The sequence below is a fragment of the Loxodonta africana genome, chromosome 2, assembly GCF_030014295.1.
Source record: "Loxodonta africana isolate mLoxAfr1 chromosome 2, mLoxAfr1.hap2, whole genome shotgun sequence".
NCBI classification, from domain to species: Eukaryota; Metazoa; Chordata; class Mammalia; order Proboscidea; family Elephantidae; genus Loxodonta; species Loxodonta africana.
This window is the reverse complement of record NC_087343.1, coordinates 197,162,509-197,188,329: the sequence shown is the minus strand read 5'-3', so window position 1 is coordinate 197,188,329 and position 25,821 is coordinate 197,162,509. Positions and strand designations below refer to the sequence as shown.

Below are 25,821 nucleotides of genomic sequence, written 5' to 3'. Positions count from 1 at the left end.
AGAGTTGGCTTTGGGAATGGTTCCTGTCTTGGGCTAACAGAAGGTCTGGGGACCATGACCTCTGGGGTCTTTCTACTCCCAGTCAGACCATTAAGTCTGGTCTTTTTATGAGAATTTGGGGTCTGCATCCCACTGCTCTCCTGCTCCCTCAGGGGTTCTCTGTTGTGTTCCCTGTCAGGACAGTCATTGGTTGTGGCCGGGCACCATCTAGTTCTTCTGGTCTCAGGCTGATGTAATCTCTGGTTTATGTGCTCCTTTCTGTCTCTTGGGCTCATAATCACCTAGTATCTTTGGTGTTCTTCACACTTCCTTGCTCCCGGTGGGTTGAGACCAATTGATGCATCTTGGATGGCTGCTTGCTAGTGTTTAAGACCCCAGGTACCACCCTCCAAAGTGGGATGCAGAATGTTTTCTTAATAGATTTTATTATCCCAATTGTGTAGTCTTTGATCTTTATCAGTAAGTGCTTCAAGTCCTCTTCCCTTTCAGCAAGTAAGGTTGTGTCATTTGCATATCACACATATACAGGCACATATATGGATCTCTTCCAGTCAGGTGGCCAGATAGCTGTCTTCCAAATTTCTTGGCACAAGCAAGTGAGCACTTCCAGCGTTTCATCTGTTTGTTGAAACATCCCAATTGGTATTCCATTAATTCCTAGAGCCTTGTTTTTTGGCAACGCCTTCAGTGCAGCTTGGACTTCTTCCTTTAATATCATCGGTTCTTGATCATATGCTGCCTACTGAAATGGCTGAACATCAATTAATTTTGTTACAGTGACTGTGTTCCTTCCATGTTCAACATTTTGTCCATAGCATCCTTCAATATTGCATCTCAAGGCTTGAATTCTTCAGTTCTTCCAGCTTGAGGAAGGCTGAATGTGCTCTTCCCTTTTGGTTTTCTAACTCCAGGTCTTTGTACGTTTCATTATAATACTCTGTCTTCTCAAGCCACCCTTTGAAATTTTCTTTTCTGCTCTTTTGCGTCATCATTTCTTCTATTTGCTTTAGCTACTCTACATTCAAGAGCAAGTTTCAGTCTCTTCTGACATCCATTTTGGTCTTTTCTTTCTTTCCTGTTTTTAATGACCTTTTGCTTTCTTCATGTATGATGTCCTTAATGTCATCCCACAACTCATCTGGTCTTCAGTCATTAATGTTCCGTGTATCAAATCTGTTCTTGAGATGGTCTCTAAATTCAGGTGGGATATACTTAGGCTTTCATGGACTTGTCTTAATTTTCTTCAGCTTCAGCTTCAGCTTGAATTTGCTTATGAGCAATTGATGGTCTGATCTGCAGTTGGCCCCTGACCTTGTTCTGACTGCTGATATTGAGCTTCTCCATCATCTCTTTCCACAGATGTAGTTGATTTGATTTCTGTGCATTCCATCTAGTGAGGTCAATGTGTACAGTCGCCATTGATGTTGTTGAAAAAGATATTTCCAATCAATAAGCTGTTGGTCTTGCAAAATTCTATCATTCAATCTCCACCGACATTTCTGTCACCAAGGCCATATTTTGCAACTGCTGATCCTTCTTTGTTTCTGACTTTTGCATTCCAATTCCCAGTAATTATCAATGCATCTTGAGTGCATGTTTGATCCATTTCAGACTGCAGAAGTTGGTAAAATCTTCAATTTCTTCATATTTGGTCTTAGCGGTTGATGTGTAAATTTGAATAATAATCATATTAACCAGTCTTCCTTGTAGGCGTATGGATATTATTCTATTATTGACAGCGTGGTACTTCAGGATAGACCTTGAAATGTTCTTTTGATGGTAAATCCAACCCCGTTCCTCTTCGACTTGCCATTCCCTGCAGAGGAAACATGATTGTCTGGTTAAAAATGGCCAATACCAGTCCATTTCAGCTCACTAATGCCTAGCATATTGATCTTTAAGTGTTTCATTTCATTTTTGACAACTTCCAATTTTCCTAGATTCACTCTTCATATATTCCCTGTTCCAAATACTAATGGACGTTTGCAGCTGTTTCATTTCACTGTGAGTCGTGCCACATCAGCAAATCAAGGTCCCGAAGCTTGACTCCATCCACATCATTCAGGTTGACTCTACTCTGAGGAGGCAGCTCTTCTCCAGTTGTATTTTCAGGGCCTTCCAACCTCAGGGGCACATCTTCCGTCATTATTCCAGAGAACGTTCTGCTACCATTCACAAGATTTTCACTGGCCTATTTTTTTTTTTTTCTGAAGTAGATCACCAGGTCCTTCTTCCTAGTCTTAGTCTGGAAGCTCAATTGAAACCTGTCTACCATGGTGACCCTGTTGTTATTTGAAACACTGGTGACATAGCTTCCAGCATCAGAGCAACATGCATGCTACCACAGTATAACAAGCTACAGACTCATTGATCCATTAATAGTCCCATTACCCTCCTCCTCATCATTACCATTTCCAGCCACACACAAACATGCTCTTTAAGTTCACGTTTCAAAGAAACCCTCCCATGACCTCACATTCCCCTTCAGTCACCCTCCTCAAATTTCTCTGTTCCTCTTCACAGTAAAACTCCTCAAAGGAGTGTTGATGACTCTCATTTCCACTTTCTAGCTTACTATTCTTCCCTCAATCACGTTCGTCACCCCTTTGTCTCCTCAACTCCATTAAATCAGTTGCTGTTGATTGAATTGATTCCGACTCATGACAACCCCATGTATGTCAGAGTAAAACTGTGGCTTCATAAGGTTTTCAGTGGCTGGTTTTTTGGAAGTAGGTCACCAGGCTTTTCTTCCAAGGTTCCTCTGGTGGACTAGAACTAACAACCTTTTGGTCAACTCCATTACATGGCTCTTATTAAGGTCATCAGCCTCCTTGCACCCCAAAACAAAAACGACCTGGCAATGTTCATCACAGCTCCACTCAATAGCCAAGAGGTGGAAGCAACCCAAGGGTCCGTCAATGGATAAATGGATAAATAAAATGTGATGTATTTGTAGAATGGAATATTATTCAGCCATAAAGAGAAATGAAGTCCTGATGCATGCTACCACACGGATGGACCTTGAAGACATACTGAGCAAAATAAGTCAGACACAAAAGGATAATGTTGTATGATTCCACTTTTCTGAAATATCTGGAAGAGGCAAATGCAGAGAGGCAAAAGTTTATCAGAGGTTACCAGGGGCTAAGGAGAGGGAGGGTGGGGCATCAGAGCTGAAGAGGTACTGAATTTCTGTTTGGGGTGATGAAAAACTTGGCTACTGGTGACAATTGCATAATGTGGTAAATATAGTTAACGTCTCTGAATTGCACACTTAAAAATGGTTAGAATGGCAAACTTTTTGTTATATATATTTCCTCACAAGAATTTTCTTAAAGTGATCTGGACCCTCTCCATCCCTCAGCAGTGTTTGACAACCCTTCTTGAAACACTGTCTTCACTGAGTTTTCCCCTCCCTCACAGGTCACTCTTTCCCAGCCTCTTTTGCTGTCTCCTCTATCTGACCTCTGCCCAGGGCTCTGGCCTCAAACACAGGGTAACTCAACCCTGGTTACACCTGGGAAGCACCTGAGAGGCTTTTTAAAATGCCCTTGCATAGGCCCACACCTAGGGGTTCTGATCCCATCAGTGTGTGAGTTTTTTGTTTTTAACTACCCAGGTACTTGTAGTGTGCATCCAAGAATGGGAATTGCTGCTCCAGGTGAGCCAACTGGGTCCCCAGGTTTCATGGACCATCCAAATGCGATGACTCCCAAAGGCGTATCTTCAGCCCAGGCCTCTCCCCTGAGCTCCAGCTTTTAAAAAATCCAACTGCATAACTAAACATCTTCATGTGGACATATAAAAGGCACCTCCAAATTTAATGAATGAAAGTAGATTGAGATGGGGCTCCTTGCAGTGCAGTGCCAGGGCCTATGTGGCCACAGAGGGCAAAGCCCAGAAGGTTAGAGGTGGCATGGAGACTGAATTTGGTCCTATTTATGGAAGTACATTTTACAGGTGAAGTCGTCCCATGATCCATGAGGCTGCCAGAGAGCAAACTGAGGCCAGCAGGCTCCCAGTCAGAGTGGCTGCAGCCCTCTGCGGTGCCCCTCCTTCCCAAAATGGCAAGTCCTGGCCCAGCCCTTGTTAGCTCTGCAAGTTCCAGGACATACTGGAGGTTACCCAGAGAGCATCTTGGCCAGACTGGAGCCAGGACTCTGGGTCCCCGGTCTGGTGTGCTTCTCTTCAGTACAAATCTAATGGTGAGTTCTGAAAGGTCCCAACCAGACTGGATGAGAAAGTTCTTGGAAACCTGTCAGAATCTTGTCCTGGAGCTGAAGCAGCCCTGGCCACCAGGGGGCACAGTCTCCTAACCTTGGGCCTGGGAGCCCTGGTGGCTTGGAGGCTTCGTCCAGGCCTGAGCTTGTGCGGGCCCAAGAACCAGGACCCCAGGGCTGGCATCTCTGCTGGAGGACTGCCAGGACCCCCAGACTGCTGCTTCACCCTTTGTTCATTTCCTGTTTCACTTCCTCAGACTGTCCTCTCCTTCCTTCCCTTCCTTCCCTTGCTTCCCTCCTTCCTTTCCTTCCTTTCAGTTCTTCCTCTGTTTATTTATACCCGCTGTGCGCATACACAGGATATAATAGTGGCCAAGACTGACAAGACAAGCCTCTGCTCTCGTGGAACTGACATTTTAATGGAGACAAACAACAATGAAGAAACGCTTAATGTAAAAAAAATAAAATAAACCATTGCCATCAAGTCAATTCTGACTTATAAAAAAAAAAAAAAAACTTATAAAGATGGTGGTAAATTCTGTGAAGAATAAAGCTGGGTAAGGAACTGATGGGTGATGACAGGGAGGTGTCGGGGCCACTACTTTAGATAGGGTGATCAGGGAAGGCTTTTTTGAGAAAGCAGCATCTGAGCAGAGACTTGAACAAAGTGAGAGAGCCTGCCATTTAGATATTTGAGGAAAAGTGTTTCAAGCAGAGGGAGCAACAGGTACAAAGGCCCTGAGTCTGGCACATGCTTGGTGTGTTGGAGGAACAGTGAGAAGGCCAGTGTGGCCGGAGGAAGACAACAGTGGGAGGTGGACCCAGTTCATTAGGACTGTGTAGGTTATAAGGACTTTGCATTTTATTTTAAGCACAACGCCAGCCCACGGGAACGCTGAAAGCTGAGGGTGCTGTGGTGTGATTTCTGCTTTAAAAATATCACTGTGTTGCATAGAGAAGGCTCTGCAAGAGTGAAGGAAGCAGGGAGACCTGTTAGGAGGCTGTCACAAGTCCAGGAACGAAATGACAGTTGGCTCGGACAACAGTGGCAGCAGTGGCCAGAAGTGATCCCACATGTGGCATATTTTGAAGGTGGAATTTACAGAAGCTGAGGTATGAGAGGAAACCCTGGTGGCGTAGTGGTTAAAAGCTACAGCTGCTAACCAAAAAGTCGGCAGTTCGAATCCACCAGGTGCTCCTTGGAAACTATGGGGCAGTTCTACTCTGTCTTATGGGGTTGCTATGAGTCAGAATCTGCTCAGCCGCAATGGGTTTTGTCTTGGAGGTATGAGAGAGAGAAGAGAAAGGAAGAATGACTTCATAGTTTTTACTGAACCAGTTGGATGGATGGCAGTGCCATTTACTGAGATGAGAGAGGTAGGATAAGTCACAAATTTGGTTTGAGATATCTGGTAGGCATCCAAGTAGAGATGCTGGACAGATAGTTGGATATCGGAGTCTGAGGTCCACGGGGGAGAAATCAGGGTTTGGCATATAACTTGGAGTCCTTGGCATACAACCAGTTAACCAGTTCCCGCTGAGTCAACTCTGACTCATGGTGACCTCATGTGTGTCAGAGTATAACTGTGTTGCATAAGATTTCCAATGGCTGATTTTTTGGAAGTAGATTATCAGGCCTTTCTTTTGAGATGTTTCTGGGTGAACTCGAAGTGCCAACTTTTCAGTTAGCAGCCAAGCACATTAACCGTTTGCACTACCCAGGACTCCCCTTGGCATATCCAAAAATCAGTTGCCATCAAGTCAATTCCAACTCATGGTGGCCCCTGTATGCCAGAGTAGAACTGTGTTCCCCAGGGTTTTCAGGTGGTGTTAAAAGTCATAAGACAGGATGAGGTGAGTGTAGAGAGTGTAGAGAGAGGTAAATCATCAGGCAAATGAGGGGCCTCCAAAGGAGATAGAGCAGCAGCCAGTGGGGCTGGAAGAAACCAGGAAAAGAGTGCTTCCAGAAGGAGGGCATGACCAACCTGGACCAGTGCTGCTCCTTGGCTGCGTAGGATGAAAGCTGAGAAACCACCACTGATCTGATAACGTGGCGGTCACTGGGGACCTTGAGAAAGCAATCTCAGACAACTGGTGGGGATAAGAGCCTAACTGGAATGAGTTCAAGAGATAATAGGAGATAGAGTGATAGACAACTCCTTCGTGGAATTTTACTCTAAAGGGAAGTTGTTGTTAGGTGCCATCGAGTCGGTTCTGGCTCACAGTGACCCTGTGTACAACAGAACTAAACACTGCCTCGTCCTGTGCCATCCTCACAATCGTTGCTATGTTTGAGCCCATGGTTGTACCCACTGTGTCAATCCATCTCATTGAAGGTATTCCTCTTTTTCGCTAACCGTCTACTTTACCAAGCATGATGTCCTTCTCCAGGGACTGGTCCTTCCCGATAACACATCCAAAGTACAGGAGACAAAGTCTTGCCATCCTCCCTTCTAAGGAGCATTCTGGCTGTACTTCTCTCAAGACAGATCTGTTTGTTACTCTGCAGTCCATGGTATATTCAATATTCTTCACCAACGCTATAATTTAAATGCATCAGTTCTTCAGTCTTCCTTACTCATTGTCCAGCCTTCACATACATATGAGGCAGCTGAAAATACCATGGCTGGGTCAGGCGCACCTTAGTCCTCAAAGTGACATCTTTGCTTTTTAACACTTTAAAGCGGTCTTTTGTAGCAGATTTGCTCAATACCATACATCATTTGATTTCTTGACTGCTGCTTCCATGGGCTTTGATTGTGAATCCAAGTAAAATGAAATCCTTGACAACTTCAATCTTTTCTCCATTTATCATCATGCTGCTTATCCGTTCAATTGTCAGGAATTTTGTTTTCTTTATGTTGAGGTGTCATCCATACTGAAGACTGTAGTCTTTGATCTTCATCAAGGGAAGCAGAATAAAAGAAAGGCCTAGCAATCTGCTTCTAAAAAATCAGACATTGAAAACTCCATGGATCACAAAGATCCAATCAGCAAACAATCAAGGGGATGGTGTAGGACCCTGAGTTTCTTTCTGTTGTGCATGGGGCCGCCATGAGTTAGGGTGATGGGAGGGAGGGGAGAACTGCAGCAGAGGAGCTCAAGGAATGAGTGGAGGGTGGAAACCTCTTCACTTACTCGAACACTCACATGTGTGCTCAATCTTCCTGCCACCTTACCTGCCCGAGCCGCCTGGGCTGGGCGCTGGGAGCAAAGTGGGAACCCTGAGGACAACTCCTCAGAGGTGGGATGTAGCGTGCCAGGCGCGGGGCCAGACTGCAGGGCTGCAGACGATGACTCTGCCCGGGGCGGGGCGGGGGGGCAGTGAGGTCAGGGGTCATGGTCAGGCTCTAGGCGGAGCCCCGGGCCCCCTCCTTCTAAGCTTCCTTCTCCCATTTTTCCTGCCTTCGGCAAAGTGTTCTGCAAATCTAGCCTCAAGCTCCCTGGCTCCCCCTGGACTTGCCCTCCACCAAAACAAAACCCCGGACTGCGAGGATGGCGTAGGACGGAGCAGTGTTTCGTCCTGGGGTACACAGGGTCGCTGTGAGTCGGAACTTACTCGACGGCAGCTAACAACCACCACCAAACCAAACCCACTGCCATCGAGTCTGACTCACAGCAACCGTATAGGACAGTGAACTGCCCCATAGCGTTTCCAAGGAGCGGCTCGTGGCTTCGAACTGCCAACCTTTTGGTTAGCGGCCGAGCTCTTAACCACTGCGCCTGCAGGGCTCCTCTCCTAAGTCCCTCCGATTTAGAAACTCTGGAGTCTCTGAAGCAGCGCCTTGCGCCATACCATACTATCCTCCCGACGGCCCTGCGAGACGGGTATTATTGCCCCATTCTTCCGAGGAGGAAGCTAAGGTTCAGAGGCGATAAACGGTGTACAGCTCTTTTTCAAAGTCAGCTTTCTTTTCACTCCGCCAGCTAGAGACGCAAGCGGCGGGCGAGTCCCGGGCGAGTCCGGGGCGAGGCGGTGTATCTCAGACGCGGCGTCCCGCAGCCCCGGCCCCGCCCCACCCAACGGGACCCCCGCGGGCAGCTCCCTCCAGCTCCACGGTGGGGCGGGGCTTCCCCTAGAGGAGCGGCGCCTTGTGGGCGTGGCCTTGTCGGAGGCGAGCCCTCGGGCCCCGCCCCCAGCCGGAGACTCAAAGCGGACGGCGGGCGCGGGGCGGGGTCAGAACGGGGGACAGGCGGCCGATCCCAACGCGGCTCCTTTGAGCCGGCGGCGAAGTAGCGCCCCGGCGGGGCCGAGCAGGTACGGGCGACCGCGCGGGCGTCTCGGGCTGGGCTAGGCGGGGGCGGGGGCCTGCCGAGGGCCACGGAGGGATTAGGGGTCGTGGCCAGCGCTGGGCTTCCTCCCGCCGGCCGGGCCCCTTCCCCCGCCCTCGCCCCCGCCTTCCTGCGGCGAAGCCGGCTGTGGCGGGGCAGATTGGCGCCTGCGCTGCTTCCTGCGGCCCGGACCCGGCCAGTGCTTGGGGCCCGGGCGGGGGACCCGGGGAAACTGAGTCGCGTCGGGGTGGGAACAGGCCTGTGTGGGAGGCACCGCCCCCACTAGACTCCAGGATGGATACCCTTGCAGGGCACGCTTCGGGCTCCTGGCCCCCACCGGTCTTCCCAGGGACCGCGCCCCACTCACCCAGCCCCCAGGGGTCCTGCCCTGGCTCCCAGCAGCCTCAGTCGGGCCCGGAACGGCTAGTACCCGCCCCAGCCGCCTCCTTCCCTTGTCTTCCCCTCCCCCCCGCGTCCAGAGCCCCCGTGTGCTCCCTCCGCTGGCTCTCCTCGCAGTGTCAGCTTACACGCCTTATATAGTCCGAGCAGGCTCCAGCAGCGGCCTGCCTGCCTGCCGGGACCTGGGGCGGGGGAGAGGAGTGCTGGCCCCTGACTCACCCCACCGCCCGAGGCTCCGTGCTGGCTTGGGGGCAGGCTGTGCCAACCTATCCCAGCAGCCCACACCTAGATGAAAAGAATCTCACATTTGGATGCAGGATCGCTCGGCCTTCCATCTTTGGGGGAGAGGGGCTGCCCCTGTCTTTTCAAAGTGAGCTCTGCCAGCCAGCCGCCCAGCCAAGCCTGACGAGGGGCCTGCCCTCCAGGCCCTGGGTGTGCTCAGCGCCCACCCGTGCCTGCCTGGTGCCTGTCCAGGGCTAGTGTCCAGCGCTCAGCCTGCCTATCCATCCACCATGCCAGCCACTCACATTCTCTTCTCTCCTCTCAGGAGCGGGCACCATGGATTCTTTCAAGGTGGTGCTGGAGGGACCAGCACCCTGGGGCTTCCGGCTGCAAGGGGGCAAAGACTTCAATGTACCCCTCTCCATCTCCAGGGTGAGCCAAGGCTGAGTTCCAGGTCGGGGTCTTTGGGTGCTGAAGTCTCCAGTGAGTGGTGGGAGGAGTCTGAACAGGAGCCAACCAGGGGCCACCAGGTCAGGGCGTATCCAGGTGGAGAGATGTAGTAGGCCTCTGCCCCAACCTCGTGGAACAAGGCTGCAAAGACTCCAACTAGGTGGCCATGAAGCCCCCTGTTCCCCAGTTCTGTGCTGAACTGGATGCCATTCCACAAAGCTCCATACCAACCTGGGAGGCCAGGGTGCGTGCCCTTCTGCGGAAGGGAGCCTGAGGTCTCAAGAGGAAGTGTCTGAGCCAGTCGAGGGGATGTAACTTCCAGCCAGGTCCTAGGCTGGACTCTCTGACTGCAGGATCTCATTTCACTCTCACCGTTGACCAGGGAATAGAAATTGTCATCCTGTTTTTCCAAATGAGAGAATCTGGGGCATAGAGAGATGGAGGGGTTTGTTCAGCAGCTCCATGGCAGAGCAAGGATTTGAAGTCAGGCACCAGCACTGGGCCTGCAGTTTGTGTAAGTAGGAGGAGAGGTCTCTCCTCAGCCTATGTGAGGGCTGGTATCATCATCATCCACTGGCTCATTCAGGAGGCTGTGGCCTTTGATCCCTTGCAGGGGTAGGGGGCCAGGGGCTGTCTCTGGGGCTCCACCTACAGCTCCTGAGAGCCCTGATGGGGGCGGAGCTGGGGGCTGGCTCCTCCCTGTGGCAGGGGGATTGCCTTATAAGCTCAAGAATGCAGCCCCACACTGGGATGGCCAACTGGGTGGCTGGAGTCTGCAGAACCGAAAAGGGCTGGCCTCAGCCTGGACCCCTGAACTTCATTGGTGGGCTCCTCTGTCTGAGGGGTGGCCCAAGCCAGGTTCCTGCTGGTTAGCAGGCCATAGCTCCAGCTATGGGGGTCAGTTGTGGGGCACAGAAAGCAAAATGCCTGCTGAGAGTGGGTGAGGCCAGCTCTGGGACTGGTGACTCGGCTCTGGTTGTGGCCTGGGGGTTAGGAGGGGGCGGGGACTTCCTTCCCCCACATCCGCCTGCCCGGAGAGGCCCACCCAAGTGCCGGTGGGCAGGCAACTATTGGCAGGAAGCCCAGGGCAAGCATATCATGGAGGGGACCAGAGGGTTGTCCAAGCACTGCCCAGTCTGAGAAGTGCCCCAAGGCAGAGTCTGTTTGTGGAGACTTTGTGGCCAGGGCAGGCAGGAGATGTTCAGTGCGTCTCCTGGAGAGCCTTCAACAGGATTCCCCTGGTACCTGCCCTGGATGCCAAGGGCAGTGATCTCCCTCCTCCCTCCTTCCCCCATACACACCCCTACACAATCTTTAAGCCTTGCCAACCCCGAAAACCTAGCCCACATCCCCCCTCCCTGGGAAAGCATTGGCCACTGTGGCTGGGGAGCCCTAGGCCTTTGCTGGGCTCAGAGCCTCAGCTGCCTCATCAGTGAGGATGGACAACATAGTAGCCCAGGGGATGGACTTCCAGATGTGGCCTGTTGGGGGCACTGTGAGCCTGGGCTCCCTTGTCAGCAGCCCCAGCCCTGGAGTTGGGCATAGGCCCAGGTGGGAGGGGTGGTCTTTTTTGAGCTAGGCCAGCCCCCTTCCCTGACCCCAGAACAGAGGGACAAGGGAGGGGCTAACGCTGGCTCTGGGCCCAGGCCTGGGAGATGAGGTAACGTCTGGGACTCGGGGGTTGGGCTGCTCAGTGGAGCCCTCAGGCTGACTCACCCCCACCCCAAGAAGTGTCCAGCTCCTGGCTTTCCCCCTCCATGGACCCGAGGGCCTCATCCTGCCCCCACCTGAAGCTGCACTCTGCTTGGTTCTCCAGCCACCCCAGCTCTCCCCTGTGGCTCCGTCAGTCTCTCTGACCACTCCCCTACTGCTCGTGTGCTTCGTGCTCTCCTCACCCGGGAAAGGAAGTTCTCCCCACCCTACCTCCCTCCAGCTGCTCCTGCCCACCCCAGACCCCCATTTCTGGCACAGCCCACACCTCCCAGGAGTCACTCACTGTCAGTAGGGAGTGGCTGGACCAGGTTTCACTTCTACTGACTCACCGGGACCTGAGTAAGTCACTTCCCCTTGAGGGTGTTACTTCCCCTTGCCTCTGATAAGGAGTTAGATTGAACTAAAGGTGAGGTAGTGAATCCAGGCCCCAAACCAAGCTGGGAGTCAGGAGGTCTTTACAAGGAGGCTGACCCTGGGCGGGGCCCCGGTGCTCAGCAGAGGTGGCCCAGTGTGGAGGAACCTTAGGACAAGAATCAAATCTTGGCCCTGCCTCTTACTAGCTGGACGACTTGAGGCAAATTGTTTAACCTGTCCATGTTTTCCCATGTGTAAAATGGGCATAATCTCAGGCTCCAATCCACAGAGTTGTTGGAGGATTCAGTGTCCATATGTGGCCTGGAAACTAATAGGTGCCCAATAAATGTAAGCTACTACGATTACTGTTATTACTTAGCAGATAAAGAAGGGGCCACTCCTAACCTCCCAGGCATGAAATAGAGCCAGCCAACCCAGCTCTCCTACCTTCTGGCCCCAATGCTATCAGTCTCCGCCATCTCTTTGGAACCTCTGCCCTCTCCTCGTCTTGCCTGGGCTTACTTTGTACGTTGGCCCACCTGAAAAGGCTACTGCTGTCTCAGGCAACCTGTCCCCCCTTGTCTTAATTATCTAGTGCTGTTATAACAGAAATACCACAAGTGGATGGCTTTAACAAACACAAATTCATTTTCTCACAGTTTAAGAGGCTAGAAATACATATTCAAAGTGCTGGCTCTAGGGGAAGACTTTCTCTCTGTCGGTTCTTTGGGAAGGTGCTTGTCTCTTCAGCTTGTTTTCTGATTCCTTGGAGATCTCCATGTGGCTTAGCATCAATCTTCCTTCATCTCTGCCTGATTGATCTGCTCATTTTATATCTTGAAAGAGATTGACTCTAAACACACCCTACACTAATCCCACCTCATTAACATAACAAAGACAGTCCTTTCCCAAGTGGGGTTATAACCACAAACTTAGAGGTTAGGATTTACAACACACATTTTTTGTGGACACAATTCAATCCATAACACCCCTCTGAGCACTGTGAAGTGTAAACCTGGCTCCAAGCACTTCCTGTGGAAACTGCTCAGGACCAGGTCCCTTGCCAGGCAGCTGGGCAGCCCCTGGGCTCTGCCCCATTAATGGTGGAGCCACTCCTGCCTGGGTGGCTGGTACTGGGTCAGGGTTGGGGAAGTGCCCTGAGGCCTGTCAGGGTCTCCTCTATCAGGGACCTGCTAAAGATCCCTCTCCTGCCATCAAGGCCAAATCCTGGTTCCTGCTTTGCCCTCAGTTGCCCCCATTAAAAAAAAAAAACCATTGTTGTCAAGTCAGTTCCGACTCATAGCAACCCTATAGGACATCGTAGAACTGCTCCATAGGATTTCCAAGGGGTGGCTGGTGAATTCAAACTGCCCAGCAGCAGCTGAGCTCTTATCTACCACACCACCAGGGACTCCCAAGTCAGAGCCTGAAAGATGGTGATGCAGTGTGTGTGGGGTGATGTGGCATTTGCAAGCTTGAGGGTGACACCATTTACAGCCCGTGAAGCCCCACTGACATCTAAGGCCCCATTCAGACACTGCACTGGTAACCTGGAGATGATGCAGCCTACCTCTGGCTCTTGAAGGGGCCTACTATGGGGGAGACAGGTCTCTGCAGATGGCCCCAAGACAGGGTACTGGGAGTATCAGAAATCAGAGCACCCAGAGGTATCAGGAATGTGTACCATGCACAAGCCAGGGAAAGGGAGGATATACCTGGTAGGTGGAACAGCCTGGGCGAAGGCCTAAGAGGCCAGCAGGACTCTCAAAAGGCTGTGGTTGAGGCTGAGGGGCTTGGGTTTTATCATAAGAGTGGCTGTTTGTCAACGTCATAACAATTTCTGGACTGTCGGGGAGAGTCTTGGAGGTAAATGTAAAGAAATGAATAAGTAAGTGAATAGGCAGGGTGGTTGGGGTAATGTGAAGCTCAGGTGAGCCACTACCTCCCAGGTAGCTTTAGTATCCACCAGCTGCCCAGAAATCTGTTTGATGGAGAGGCCTTTGGGCTCTGGAAGTGGGGCAGCTTAGGGAAGGGCAGATTGATGGCTCTTGGCCTGTATGGCCTGTGGAGTCCTGAAGCCTCCATGACCCCGTCTCCCCACAGCTCACTCCGGGTGGCAAAGCTGCGCAGGCTGGTGTGGCCGTGGGCGACTGGGTGCTGAGCATTGATGGCGAGAATGCGGGGACCCTCACGCACATCGAAGCCCAGAATAAGATTCGTGCCTGCGGGGAGCGCCTCAGCCTGGGTCTTAGCAGGTGTGAGAGTACTGGCCAGCCCAGAGGGTGGGGTGCCCTTCCTAGCCCACCCTCACTGCTTCTCTTTTTCCTTCAGGGCCCAGCCAGCTCAGAGTAAACCACAGAAGGTAGGCAGCAGACTGGGGACATGGGATGGAGGGTGGGTGGTGTTGGACAAGGGGGCTGATCTGCCCTCCTCAGCGCAGGCTCAGTTCCACCATCCCTGGCCGGGAGTAGAGGTTTGAGGCCGGAGCTAGGGAGGGCCTGGGGGACCCGAGTTGAGCTGGAGGCTGCCGCACGGTGGAGGCACCGTGGATGTCTGTCTGTCTGCCTGCCCGCCAGCCCACCTCCCTGCCTGCCTCCTTCACACTGGCCTGTGTTGTGAGCCCGCGTGCACATCATCCACCCTTGGGCCTGCATGAGCTGAGACCATAGCTCCCAGATGGGCCTCTTACTTGAAACCCGAGTCACCCCCTCCCCTGTTGCCTCTGGCCAGATGTATGGGGGCGGGGCTGGAGCCACTCTGCGCCAGGTGGGGCATCACAGTTTGGCCCCAAACCCTCCCCCCCGCCCCGCCCCGCCCGGCTGTCTCTCTGCTCAGGCCCCGGCCCCCACCGCGGACACCCCGCGGTACACCTTTACACCCAGCGCGTCCCTCAACAAGACGGCCCGGCCTTTTGGGGCATCCCCACCAGCGGACAGCACCCCGCAGCAGAATGGGTACGTGGTCCCTGCCTACCCACGCAGTCCCTCCGCTGCCCCATGCCAGCTGCTGCTCCTCTGTCTGTGCTGTGCCCCAGCCCGGCCAAAACCATGCGGCAGCAACCCCTGGCAGCCAGGGTGGGGGCTGCAGGCACAGGGCCCTTCCCTAGGGGGTGGCTCCTGCCCAGGCATCGACCTCCTGGGGCTCTGAATGAGGCAGCGCCCCCACCAGCGGCCTAGGGTTGGGGTGTGGTATTGGGCCTGACCAAGCCCCAGATACTCCCCACAGCCTTGCCCCTGGCTGCTCTGACTCTTCACCATCTCTCTTCCTCCCTTGTGTCTGTCCCTTTGTCCCTGTATCTGTCCATCTATTTCTTCACAGGTGCAGACCCCTGACAAGTCAGTGAGCCCCCTCTGCCTGTCCCTGTCTTCCTTCCTTTGGCACTCTGGGCGGTGGCCCCTCCCTGCCCTGACTACCCTCACCTCTCACTTCCCTACCCACTCACTAGTAGGGCCCCTGGCCTCTCCCTTCCTCATGCTCCCCATCACCATTACCCACATGTACCAAATCCTGGGAGGGGCCGCCCCCACTCCCACCCCCAGCATGCCTTCTGAGCCACACCCTCCCCACAGACAGCCGATTCAACCGCTGGTCCCCAATGCCAGCAAGCAGCGGCTGATGGAGAACACAGAGGACTGGCGGCCGCGGCCTGGGACAGGCCAGTCCCGTTCCTTTCGCATCCTTGCCCACCTCACAGGCACCGAGTTCAGTAAGTGCCAGTCCAGGGCAGGGCAGACTCTCCTTCTGGCCCCCAGTCCGGGCTCCAGTGCCCTGTGGACCCCTGCCAGAACTCAGGGTTGGGATGACCCTTTGTCTCACCTTGGTCAATGCCTGCCTCTGCCCTCTCAGTGCAAGACCCGGATGAGGAGCACCTGAAGAAATCAAGGTAACAGGATGGGCACCGGTCCCTCTCTCCTACCTCTTGCCTCTCCCCATTCCAGTCACCGCTCCCAGGTCTGCTCCTGGCACTGAAGCCAGGGCTCTTCATCTTTCTTCCTTCCTTGCTTCCTCCCTTCCCTCCTCCCTCCCTTCCTCCCTTTCATCTCTCCTTCCTTCTACTTCCTCTTCCTTCTCTCTCTGCCCCTCAGGGAAAAGTATGTCCTGGAGCTGCAGAGCCCACGCTACACCCGCCTCCGGGACTGGCACCACCAGCGCTCTGCCCACGTGCTCAACGTGCAGTCGTAGCCTGGCCCTCTCGCCGGCCTGCTGCCCTCTGCCTCTCTTTTTCTGTTCTTCCCACCCAGTGCACCCCCCTTGGGTGCCTCCAGCTTCTGCCTACTTCACCCACCCCTTTTCTGCCCCTGGATTGAGCTTCTACAGACCTGGCCCTAGCAGCCCCACCTGGCACCGGCCTGGCTCCGTCTGACACTGCCGCCCCTCTCTGCCCTGTGGTGCTGCTGTCTGCCAGGTCCACACCAGCTTGGGCATGGAAATAAACATTCTCAGCCCTGCTTTCTCTGTCTGTCTTCTCTCTTTGTGGGTCTGGTTCACATTTGGGGTGTGGGGGTGTTTGATGGTTCAGACTCAATGTGGTCCCTGCCGGTCTGGGTCTCTGTGGGAAGGGGTACATGGCCAAGAGGGTGCCACCCTGCCAGCGGAGCCAGAGCCCTGGTATGAGGGGTCCCCAGAGCTGACCTCCCTGCTCTGCACAATAGACCAGCCAGCTGGCACCTGGCTGGAGAAGCTGTTCTTCCCATCCCTCCCCCAGTGAGACCTGGAACCCAGCTCAGCAGCTCTCACTCACCCAAGCATCTCCCAGGGGGCCAGCAGGACCAAGGTCAAGGGGGTGGGGAGCATGCCAGGAGCCTCAGCCCTGCAGGGTCTTGAACAGCAGGTCTCGCAGCCAGGTGCCCAGGACTGAAGCCCCAGCCCCAGCCTCAGCTACAGCCCAGGAGCCCTGGCCTGGTAAGAGAGTGGGCTTGGGCCTGGGGAAGGGTGGGTATGGGGGTGGCAAGCTCCTCCAAGCTGCCCCTGTCCTTTGGGGTCCCCAAACACCCCGCTGGAGTCACACTGTCCTTGGCCGTGGCAGGCCCTACCACCCCTACCCTGACCAGCCGCCCACCCTGGGCCGTGGACCCTGCATTTGCGGAGCGCTACGCCCCGGATAAAACGAGCACGGTGCTGACCCGGCACAGCCAGCCAGCCACACCCACGCCTCTGCAGAACCGTACCTCCATTGTGCAGGCGGCTGCTGGAGGGGGCCTAGGAGATGGCAGTGGGAGCAATGGCAAGACTCCCGTGTGCCACCAGTGCCACAAGGTCATTCGGTGAGTGGTCTGTTCTTCCCTACCCTGGCCTTTTCTATCCCACAGCCCAGCCCTAGTGTCTTTCCTATCTCCACCACCCCCATCTGCCCTCCCATCTTGCCTCAGCTGCCACTGCAGTTGCTGGTCAGCATTGGGAATGAGGACCTGACCTGGGGCCCCAGACTCTCAATTCCTGCACTGCCGACCCCCGACACAACCTTCTATCAGGGTTTATCCTGGTGAAATGGAGGAAGATGCCAACAACACATTCAAGCTGCAGCCTTATTCCCCTGGGCAAAGAAGGACCTGTACCTTTGTAGCCCCTCTGCCTCTCCCTCCTGCTCACTTAGCCTCTCTCTGCTAGGCCTCTGCTCTCAGAGCAGGCAGGCTAGAGACCCCCTACAGGACCTGGCAGGGTCACACAGCCCCACATAGTGCACGAGGTTCTAGTACCTTCCCAGTTCTCAACCCCAGCCCTGCTCTGCTCTTGACTTCTGTCCACTCTGCAAAGTTCCCCCTCCTTCAGACACTCCATTTAACTGGGACCTGCAGACCCCTCCCCTAGGGACCGCCTAGGCTCAGCCCAGGCCAGATGGAGCAGGCAAGCAGGACAGGTCAGCTCAGGTCTTCTAGGGTTCATGGGAACTCGGGCCTCTTATCCCCCCGGGGCTCTGTCTCTCTGCCACTTCCTCAGGTCCCTCTCAGGAACCTCAAGTCCTCAGCCCCCACCCAGGGTAACTCTCCTCCCTGTCCTACAGCTGCCTCTTTCTCTCATCAGTCATCAAAATAGTGTAGCCTGGCAGAGCAGGCCCTTTCTTGGCCTTAAAACCCTCACTGTGTGACCTTAGACAAGTCATTTCCCAGGCCTGATTCCTTTCTATTTGGAAAATGGGAGAACGCACTTTCCCTCTTAAGGCTTTGTAGTAGGTGTTCAATAAACCCACTTGGGCTCTAGCCAGGAGCCCCACCTCACTGGCGTATATGCTCTCTTTCTGCCCCTCGCCTCCTCTCAGGGGCCGCTACCTGGTGGCTCTGGGCCATGCATACCACCCTGAGGAGTTTGTGTGCAGCCAGTGTGGGAAGGTCCTAGAAGAGGGTGGCTTCTTCGAAGAGAAGGGGGCCATCTTCTGTCCCCCCTGCTATGATGTGCGTTATGCGCCCAGCTGTGCCAAGTGCAAGAAGAAGATCACAGGCGTGAGTGGGGCTGGTGGGGGGACGGGAAGGCGGTTCCCGACGGTCAGCACTGAACAGCGTTTGTGGAGCAACTCCAGGGCCTGGAATTCTCTCTGCATAATCCTTTTGGAGCTTTAACAGCCTGTTAAAGGGGCCACTACATTAGCCTCACTACAGATGAGGTACATTAGCCAGGATCCTCTTAACAAATGACCAAAAGCCTACTCAAAAGCCTATCTATTGGCTCAAATAACTCGCAAGCCCATGGGGACCTAATTTCAGGCCCAGGAGAATCCAGGTAAGGTCTCTAGGTGGTGCAAACAGTTTGCACTTGACTGCTAACCTAAAGGTTGTCCACTTGAACCAGCCCAGCAGTACCATGGAAGAAAGGGCGTGGCGATCTGCTTCCATTAAGATTACAGCCCAGAAAACCCTGTGGAGCAGTTCTACTCTGTAACACATGGGGTTGCCATGAGTCGGAATCTACTCAGTGGCAAAAACAACAATAGAATCCAGGTACTGAGGTTATCAAGAGTCTTTCTGGCACTTGCCTCTGTTTTTGTCTGTGGTGGCTTCATTCCCCAGCATGTGCTTCCCCAAAAGGCTGCAAAGGGCATGCCACAGTAGCTGTAGGGGTACATCTCTCCAGCTTAGCATCACACACTGAAAGAGACTATCTCTGTCCCAATTTATGCAACAAAAGTCTCAGTGCTGATGGTCATTGTACTGGCTTGGGTCACATGCCCATCCCTGAACCAAGCCCCATGACTCTGATTGACCACGGAGGCCTGGTTTACACCCATGGCTGGAGCAGGGGCTTAGACAGCCCCACCTGAACTACAGACTGAGAGTGAGGCATGAGTAGTTCCCTAAAATAAAACCAGAATGACATTATCCTAGGAAGAGAAGTCCTGGACAGGCCAAAATAAGAGATGGCTGCTGTGTCAGTTGGAAGTGTGTTCATCTGCAATAACAGAAGTCCCCACAGAAGAGATTTAAACAGAAGGGTTTATTTGTTTCAATCGTTAGAGTTCCACGGCAGGAACAGGAGCTCAAGGATGTCTTCAGGGGCCCAGGATTTTCCCAGCTTTTTGCCCCAAAATCCTTAGCGCGGTTTGTCCTCAAGTTTATCATGTCATTGGTTGCCAAGTGGCTGCTCAAGTCCCAAGCCTTATGTCCTTATTCCAGGCAAGAAGTAAAAGGAAGGAGCAGCTGGCATTCTTTTAGCAGGGTCATAACTTCTGACTGTAGAACAAAAGCCAGGAACTTCCATCTTCATCTCATTGTCTGGAATTGTATGACTACCCTAGGCTGCACAGGAAGCTGGGAAATCCAGGATTTAGCTCTCCAACCTCAATCAAAGAATGGAAGAAAAAGGAAGGGGGTGGTTGTGAAAGGCTTTTGAGAGGCTAATCCACAGCGTCTGTTCCATCTGTCATTTGCTGCCGTTCAGTCGGCATGACTCACGGCAACCCATGCGCAAAGGAAGGAAATGCTGTCTGGTCCTGCGCCAAGCCCGTGATTGGTTACAGACCGGACCGTTGTGCTCTGTAGGGTTTTCATTGGCTGGCTTTCTGAAGCAGGTCACAAGGCCTTTCTTCCTAGTCTGTTTGAGTCTGGAAGCTCCACTGAAACCTGTTCAGCATCAGTAGGCAGGCCTCCACGGACAGACAGATGGTGGCTGCCCGTGAGGTGCATGTTGCCGCACCTAACGCATGAGAGAACCCTCAAAACAAACAACTCAATGTGCCACTATAAGGGCATAGGCCACTGAAGAGCCAGAAATTTAGACTCAAAAGTTTGTGATTCCTGTTCTTCCCACTGAACTTAAACACAAAACATAGCCTAATAAGGTCTCCTGTAGGGAAACCTGCCTGCTGCCCAAAGCTGGGCTTGGGACCTCGGTCAGTGTGTGACAAGAGCTAAGAGTAATGGCCCTTCTACCTTCGCCGATTCATTCTCTTTATTAAATGTGAGTACTGCTAGGCAGTGTGTCCCATGCTGAGGACCAACCATGAACAAGATATACATGGGTCCTGCCCCCAGGAGTTCATACTTGGGGAGGGTGACTCAGAAGGTGTCAGGGGCTGAGGGCAGAGCCAGCCTTTGTTCTTTAACCCCGGGGGAAAGGGGCAGATCAGGCAGGATCGACAAGCTGATCAGGCTCCTGTTGTACATATATGGAAATGGAGGCCCAGAGAGGGGCAGAGAGTGCCTGAGGCTGCACAGAGCTTGAATGGCCCAGGCCTGCCTGACTCCCAGCTTTGGCTCACACTTCCCTCCTCCTGTGAATCCAGAGGCAAAGCTGCCAGATGTGTCCAGAGAGCTCTGTGATGGTGATGTTCCTATTAGTTAGGTTTACCTTGACTGCGAGTAGGAGAAAACTGAAAATAATGTGGTGCAAACGGTTAACATGCTCGGCTGCTAACTGAAAGGTTGGAGGTTTGAGTTCACCCAAAGGTGCTCAGGAGAAAGACCTGGCAACCTACTTCTGAAAGGTCATAGCCATTGAAAGCCCTGTGGAGCACAGATCTACTCTGACACACACAAGGTCGCCATGAATTGGAGTCGACTCAAAAGCAACTAAAAAAGGCTAGAGGTGGGCAGCCCAGGACTAGCATGGCTCACCAAGGCCCTGTGTCTTGTTGCTTGGCCTTCCTCAGCACATGCTTACTTAGAACTCATAGTCCAAGATGGCTCTTGAGCCTCAGCCAAAATTTCCACATTCTAGCCAGCAGAAAGTTGAGGAGGGGAAGAAGGGGGACAGAAGGCCATGGCAGCTGGCTTCTGAGGATGCTACCACACAACCCTCCTGCTTACATCCCATCGGTCAGAACTCCATCACAGCACAAGACCACAGAGCTATAGGGGAGGCTGGGAAATGTAGTCTTTATTTTGGGTGGCCACGTGCCCAGCAGAAAATTGGAGTTCCATGAGTAGGCAAGAAGGGCCAAATGTATATCACCACAGTTTTGTCATTGTAATGACAGCTAATGTTTATGGGACATTTAACTGTGTGGGCATTCTGCTTCACAGTCATACTATGAAGTTAGTTTGGTTATCATTCCCATCTTAGAGATGAGGAAAATTTGCCCAAGATCACAGTCATCCCCCTACCAGCCTGTGCCACACCCCATTGGACTGTTCTAGAGGAATGGGCTAGACACCAGGACCTTTCTTGAGCTGGGCATCCAAGTTCGCCCCCTGCTGTTTGCTGACCTGCTCTGCTTGCATCACACAGGCACCTCAACTTGGCCACATACAGTCCTGGGTGGGCAGGGTTATCAGCCACACCCCAGCCATTGAGGAGTTGCTGAGGCTCCATGGATCCTGGGTCCTAGAATAAGCTGTGGCTGGCAGCCCTGCTCCTGTCCCCAGCCCAGTCTGGTGCTTCCACAGAGCTGCCATGGGCCTCAGCTTCCCCTCTTGCAGGGACTCCAGGGCCTGAAAGACACCAGGGAACCCCTGCTAGGAGACAGGAGTCTGACTTCACCACCCTGAGAGGTGCTTGGAGAGGGGCTCTCACTGCCCAGGGGTCCCTCAGGAATATTCCCTGACACCAGCTCGGTGTCCTGCCTGTGCCCAGCTCTAGCGATGATGCTGCCCTTGGGGCCCTCAGTACGGAGCACGGAGAATCAGACTATTTCAGAGAGTTGGAGGGAAGCTCAGGGGGCTGGGATCATCTGGGGACCCTGTGCTCCCTCAAGTCTCAGTGCTCACCCCAGCCTCTCACTCTGAACTTCACCCACTTGGGCCTCTCTGTTTTGTGCCCTCCTCCCTCCCCCGATGGGGCCTTTGCCCAGGCTGTCCTCTCTGTCAGGAACACTCTTTAGCACGCTTTCTTGTTTACCATTCCTTCCTTCTCATCAGGGACGCAAATGTCACTTCCTCAGGAGAACCTTCTCAGGTGCCACCCTTCCCACCAGGTCAGATCACCCACAATTTGCCACTACATCCCAGTCATTTGTTTTTGTTCCCCCATCTCTTCCCCAGGGGTAAGCTGACATTTGATGAATGAGTGGGTGGAAGTGGCCTTGAAGCTGAACTTAAAGCCTGAGTAGGAATTAGCTTGGAGAAGGATCAGGGAAGAGTGTTCCAGGCAGAGGGAATCACTTGCATCAAAAGGGAAAGACAGGAAGGGTATGAGATGGGGTGGCAGAGGAAGGCAGGGCCGTGTTAGGGAGTTTGGAGCAGGGACTGGCAAGGTCAGATTTGCCTCACTGAACGTTTCCTCTGGGGAGGGTAGAAGATGGGCTGGAGAGGGAGGACTGGAGGCTTCTGGGACCCGGGCCTGGGCAATGGGGATGGGAGAGCAGACAGATTTAGGAAAATGAAGGGAGTAAAATAAAAATTGATAACTGGCCCACAGGTTCTTCTGAAACCTGCCTTCTAGCCCATACCCACTGGGCCCAGCTCTGGGCTTCTGTCTGGGCAGCTCCTACTTCTGTTAGAGTATCCGCTCCCACTAGATTCTTCACCTTGACCCTTTTTCTTTTAAAAAGAGGCGACACAAGGTTGCAGGAAGAGCCAGCTTTGAAACCAGGCAGATGTGGGCACAAAACCCGTTTCTGTCATCAGTTGTCTGGGCAAGCCACGTTCTCTGAGCCTCACCAAAACAGGGGTGTCAGTAACTCCTGGCCAGGGTGGTTGTGAGGTCTACGTGGGATGTGATGTGATGTTGTAGAGGTTACTAAAGGCCCCTTGGTGGTGCAGACAGTTTGCACTCAGCTACTAACCAAAAGATTGGCAGTTCACATGCACCCAGCAGTGCCACAGAAGAAAGACCTGGTGATCTGCTTCCACAAGATTACAGACATTGAAAACTCTATGGAGCCCAGTACTACTGTGACACCTGGGGTTACCATGAGTCAGAATCGACTCAACAGCAACAAGAAGAGGTCACAAACAGGCCATTGGAGGGCGAGATGCAGCCCATGCTTATCTCGATTGACCTGTAAACTGTTTCATTTTTAAATTAATGGCCAACGTTTAAAAATGAGATTTCACTTCTAACACTTAGATTTCAACCTGAGCTTTCATAGCATTCCAGAGTAAACCAGTCAGTACTGCCCCCTGGGGCAGGCAAGTGCTCCCCCATGATACAGTCCCCTCCTTGCCCTGTTGTTCACCCCTGCCAGCCTCACTCCCTTCTGTTCCCACCTGGCCCTTGCAGGCATTTGGGCCTGGGGCCCCGGCTCAAATGTGAGGTCATTCTGGCAACCACCCTGCAAGGATTAGGTCCCCAGTTCACAGGCACAAGAACCAGTCTCAAGATAAAGCTTTTGGCCAAGTCACCCGGCTAAGAAGCAAAGTCAGGCAGAACCCACAGACCTCCGCCCTCTCTCTGGGGCTCTACGCTGCCTTCTGCCCACTTCAGCTCTGAATGCCACCTGCCCTGGCTGGCCCAAGTGTCCCAGAGATTGACAGCCCAGCCCTCAGGGAGAGCCCCGTCTCCAGTGGAGGCAGGTGAATTCAGCCCACAAACACTGAGTGCCCACTAAAGGCCAAGCAGGAGTCCCTGGGTGTCACAAACAGTTAAGCACTCAACTCCTAGCCAAGAGGTTGGCGGTTCAAACTTACCCAGAAGCGTCTCAGAAGACAGGCTTGGCAGTTTGCTTCTGAAAGGTCACAGCCGTTGAAAACTGGGGCATGGTTCTACTACATGGGCCCTCCATGAGTCAGAATCAACTCGCTGGTGATTAACAAGCCCTCCTGGACCTTATATTTGAGCAGGAAGAAGTGGGGGAGAGACAGATAATAAGCAGTAAAAAGTGGACATTAGTAAATTATCTGATAGTATGTTAGTAAGGATAAGTGCTATGGAAAGAGGCAAAGAGCAGAGTAAAGGGTATCGGGAGGGCAGGTTGGAGAATTAATAGTGTCAAAGTGGGCCTCATTAAAAAGGTGACACTTGATCAGAGATGGGGAGGAGGTGAGGGGTGAGCCTTGCAGATATCTGAGGAAGCGCATTCCAGGCAGCGGTAACAGCCAATGCAAAGCCCCAAAACGGGTATATGCCTGGTGCATTTAAGGACTGGCAAGAGGCCAGTGGCTGGATGGTACAGAGAGATAGCGGGGGAGATCAGCTGGCCGATAGGGAACAGACCAGACCCTACCAGCCCTGTAGGCCCTTCACAGGATTTTTACTCGGAAACATGGACCCTGCAGGGTTTTGTGCAGAGGGAAGAGGTGGTCTGGCTTGGGTTTGGAGGTCCACAGTGATTACTGGTGAGAATAGTCGGTGGGGACAGAGGTAGGAGCAGCGAGGCCAGCTTCGTGCAGTCACAAAGAGGATTGATACCTTGAAGGTAGGCCCAAAGGGATTTCCTGGCAGACCTGGTGTGGGGTGTGAGTGAAAGGGAATGTGACCTGAGTGAAAGACGGATGGAGTTGCCATCAGCCAGATGGGGTGGCTGTGAGGACAGATTTTGGGGCGTAGAGACTGGGAGCTGCCTGCACATGGCAAGTCTGAGGTGTGGTGGACAGCCACTGGCCTCATTGGGGTTGGAGAGAGAGGTGGGCATCAGGGACGTGCAGACACGGGAAGGAAGAGGTTCCAGGGCCAGGCTTGCTGTGTGTCTGCGTGCTCAGGAGGAGGGGGCCAAGCTGCTACGTGTGACTCTCGCCCCTCCCAGGAGATCATGCACGCCTTAAAAATGACCTGGCACGTACACTGCTTCACCTGCGCCGCCTGCAAGACGCCCATTCGCAACAGGGCCTTCTACATGGAAGAGGGGTCGCCCTACTGCGAGCGAGGTACGGGGGAGGGTCCAGGGGCGTGGGCGAGTCGGGTGCCGTGAGGGTTCCGCTGGAATCCAGCGCCCTCTTCTTCTTTACCCCCATCCCCAGACTACGAGAAGATGTTTGGCACAAAGTGTCGAGGTTGTGACTTCAAGATCGACGCTGGGGACCGCTTCCTAGAAGCGCTGGGATTCAGTTGGCATGACACGTGCTTCGTTTGCGCGGTGAGCGCTCCCTACTGGCCGCCCCTTGGAATCGGTCCCGCCTCCACTGCCCTCTGTTCTTCGCCAGCCCCCACACCCCCACTGCTGGCCTTGGGAGGAGTCCCCGGGGAGGGGCCTCTTCTGCCATCCCCCAGCCCATGTGACTAGATCTTCTCTGTCTCAAGATATGTCAGATCAACCTGGAAGGAAAGACCTTCTATTCGAAGAAGGACAAGCCCCTTTGCAAGAGCCATGCCTTCTCTCACGTGTGAGCCTGTCCTGCCCACTGCTACCTGGCCCGCCCCAGCTGGAGGGGTCATGGTTCTGGAACCATCGCCCCAAGACTTCTGGGTAGGACTGGCAAAGGTGGCCCCGACCCCGGCTCCTGGCCCAAGCCTGGGGTCTCCCGTGCCCTGCCTCACCCCTACACTCCCTCACTCTCTCAATCAGCATCACACCACCGGTGCTGGCCACACCGGCCCCTGTTCACCTCCAGTGCCACAGTAAACCTGTATCCAGCTGTGTCCTGTGTGTCCTTATTCCCAGGCATCAGTCCTGGTGGAATTGGAGGCTATGCAGTGGTTAAGCGCTCGGATGCTAACTGAAAGGTTGGTGGTTCGAACCCATCAGCCACTCCATGGGAGAAAGATGTGGCAGTTGGCTTCCATAAGCTTTGGAAATCATATATCGGGGAGTTCTCTCGGGTCGCTATGAGTAAAAAAATTGATTTGACAGCAATGGGTTTAGCAGGGTGGAGACCGAGGTAGTTTTCTCAGGGCTAACCATCTTGGTGGTCTTTGTGGTGGGCCTGTGAGAGGAAGTAAAGTGGGG

At 53.4% G+C, this 25,821-nt stretch overlaps 1 protein-coding gene across 3 annotated transcripts; it reads left to right on the top strand.

Annotated features, from left to right (window-relative positions):
* The first annotated feature begins 8,367 nt into the window (after window positions 1-8,367).
* Window positions 8,368-25,514, top strand: PDLIM7 (PDZ and LIM domain 7). 3 transcript variants are annotated; one of them, XM_064279223.1, is made up of 13 exons: window positions 8,368-8,478; window positions 9,439-9,545; window positions 13,734-13,885; window positions 13,962-13,992; window positions 14,949-14,965; window positions 15,200-15,336; window positions 15,477-15,513; window positions 16,471-16,532; window positions 16,657-16,894; window positions 17,887-18,067; window positions 24,682-24,802; window positions 24,896-25,011; window positions 25,176-25,514. In XM_064279223.1, the coding sequence occupies exons 2-13, from the start codon at window positions 9,450-9,452 to the stop codon at window positions 25,260-25,262; spliced, it is 1,275 nt and encodes a 424-aa protein (XP_064135293.1). In that variant the 5' UTR covers window positions 8,368-8,478; window positions 9,439-9,449; the 3' UTR covers window positions 25,263-25,514. The 3 variants fall into 3 exon arrangements, with proteins under 3 accessions (XP_064135293.1, XP_064135292.1, XP_064135294.1); XM_064279222.1 differs by lacking the exon at window positions 14,949-14,965 and adding an exon at window positions 14,466-14,584; XM_064279224.1 differs by lacking the exons at window positions 14,949-14,965; window positions 16,471-16,532; window positions 16,657-16,894; ... (2 more) ...; window positions 24,896-25,011; window positions 25,176-25,514 and adding exons at window positions 14,466-14,584; window positions 15,716-16,078.
* The last annotated feature ends 307 nt before the right edge of the window (window positions 25,515-25,821 follow it).

Coding starts and splice junctions, on each gene's coding strand:
- PDLIM7 (XM_064279222.1), top strand. CDS start 9,450: ATGGATTCTTTCAAGGTGGTGCTGGAGGGACCAGCACCCTGGGGCTTC. Junction 13,993..14,465: donor CTCAGAGTAAACCACAGAAG/GTAGGCAGCAGA, acceptor CTCTCTGCTCAG/GCCCCGGCCCCCACCGCGGA. Junction 24,803..24,895: donor GTCGCCCTACTGCGAGCGAG/GTACGGGGGAGG, acceptor CCCCATCCCCAG/ACTACGAGAAGATGTTTGGC.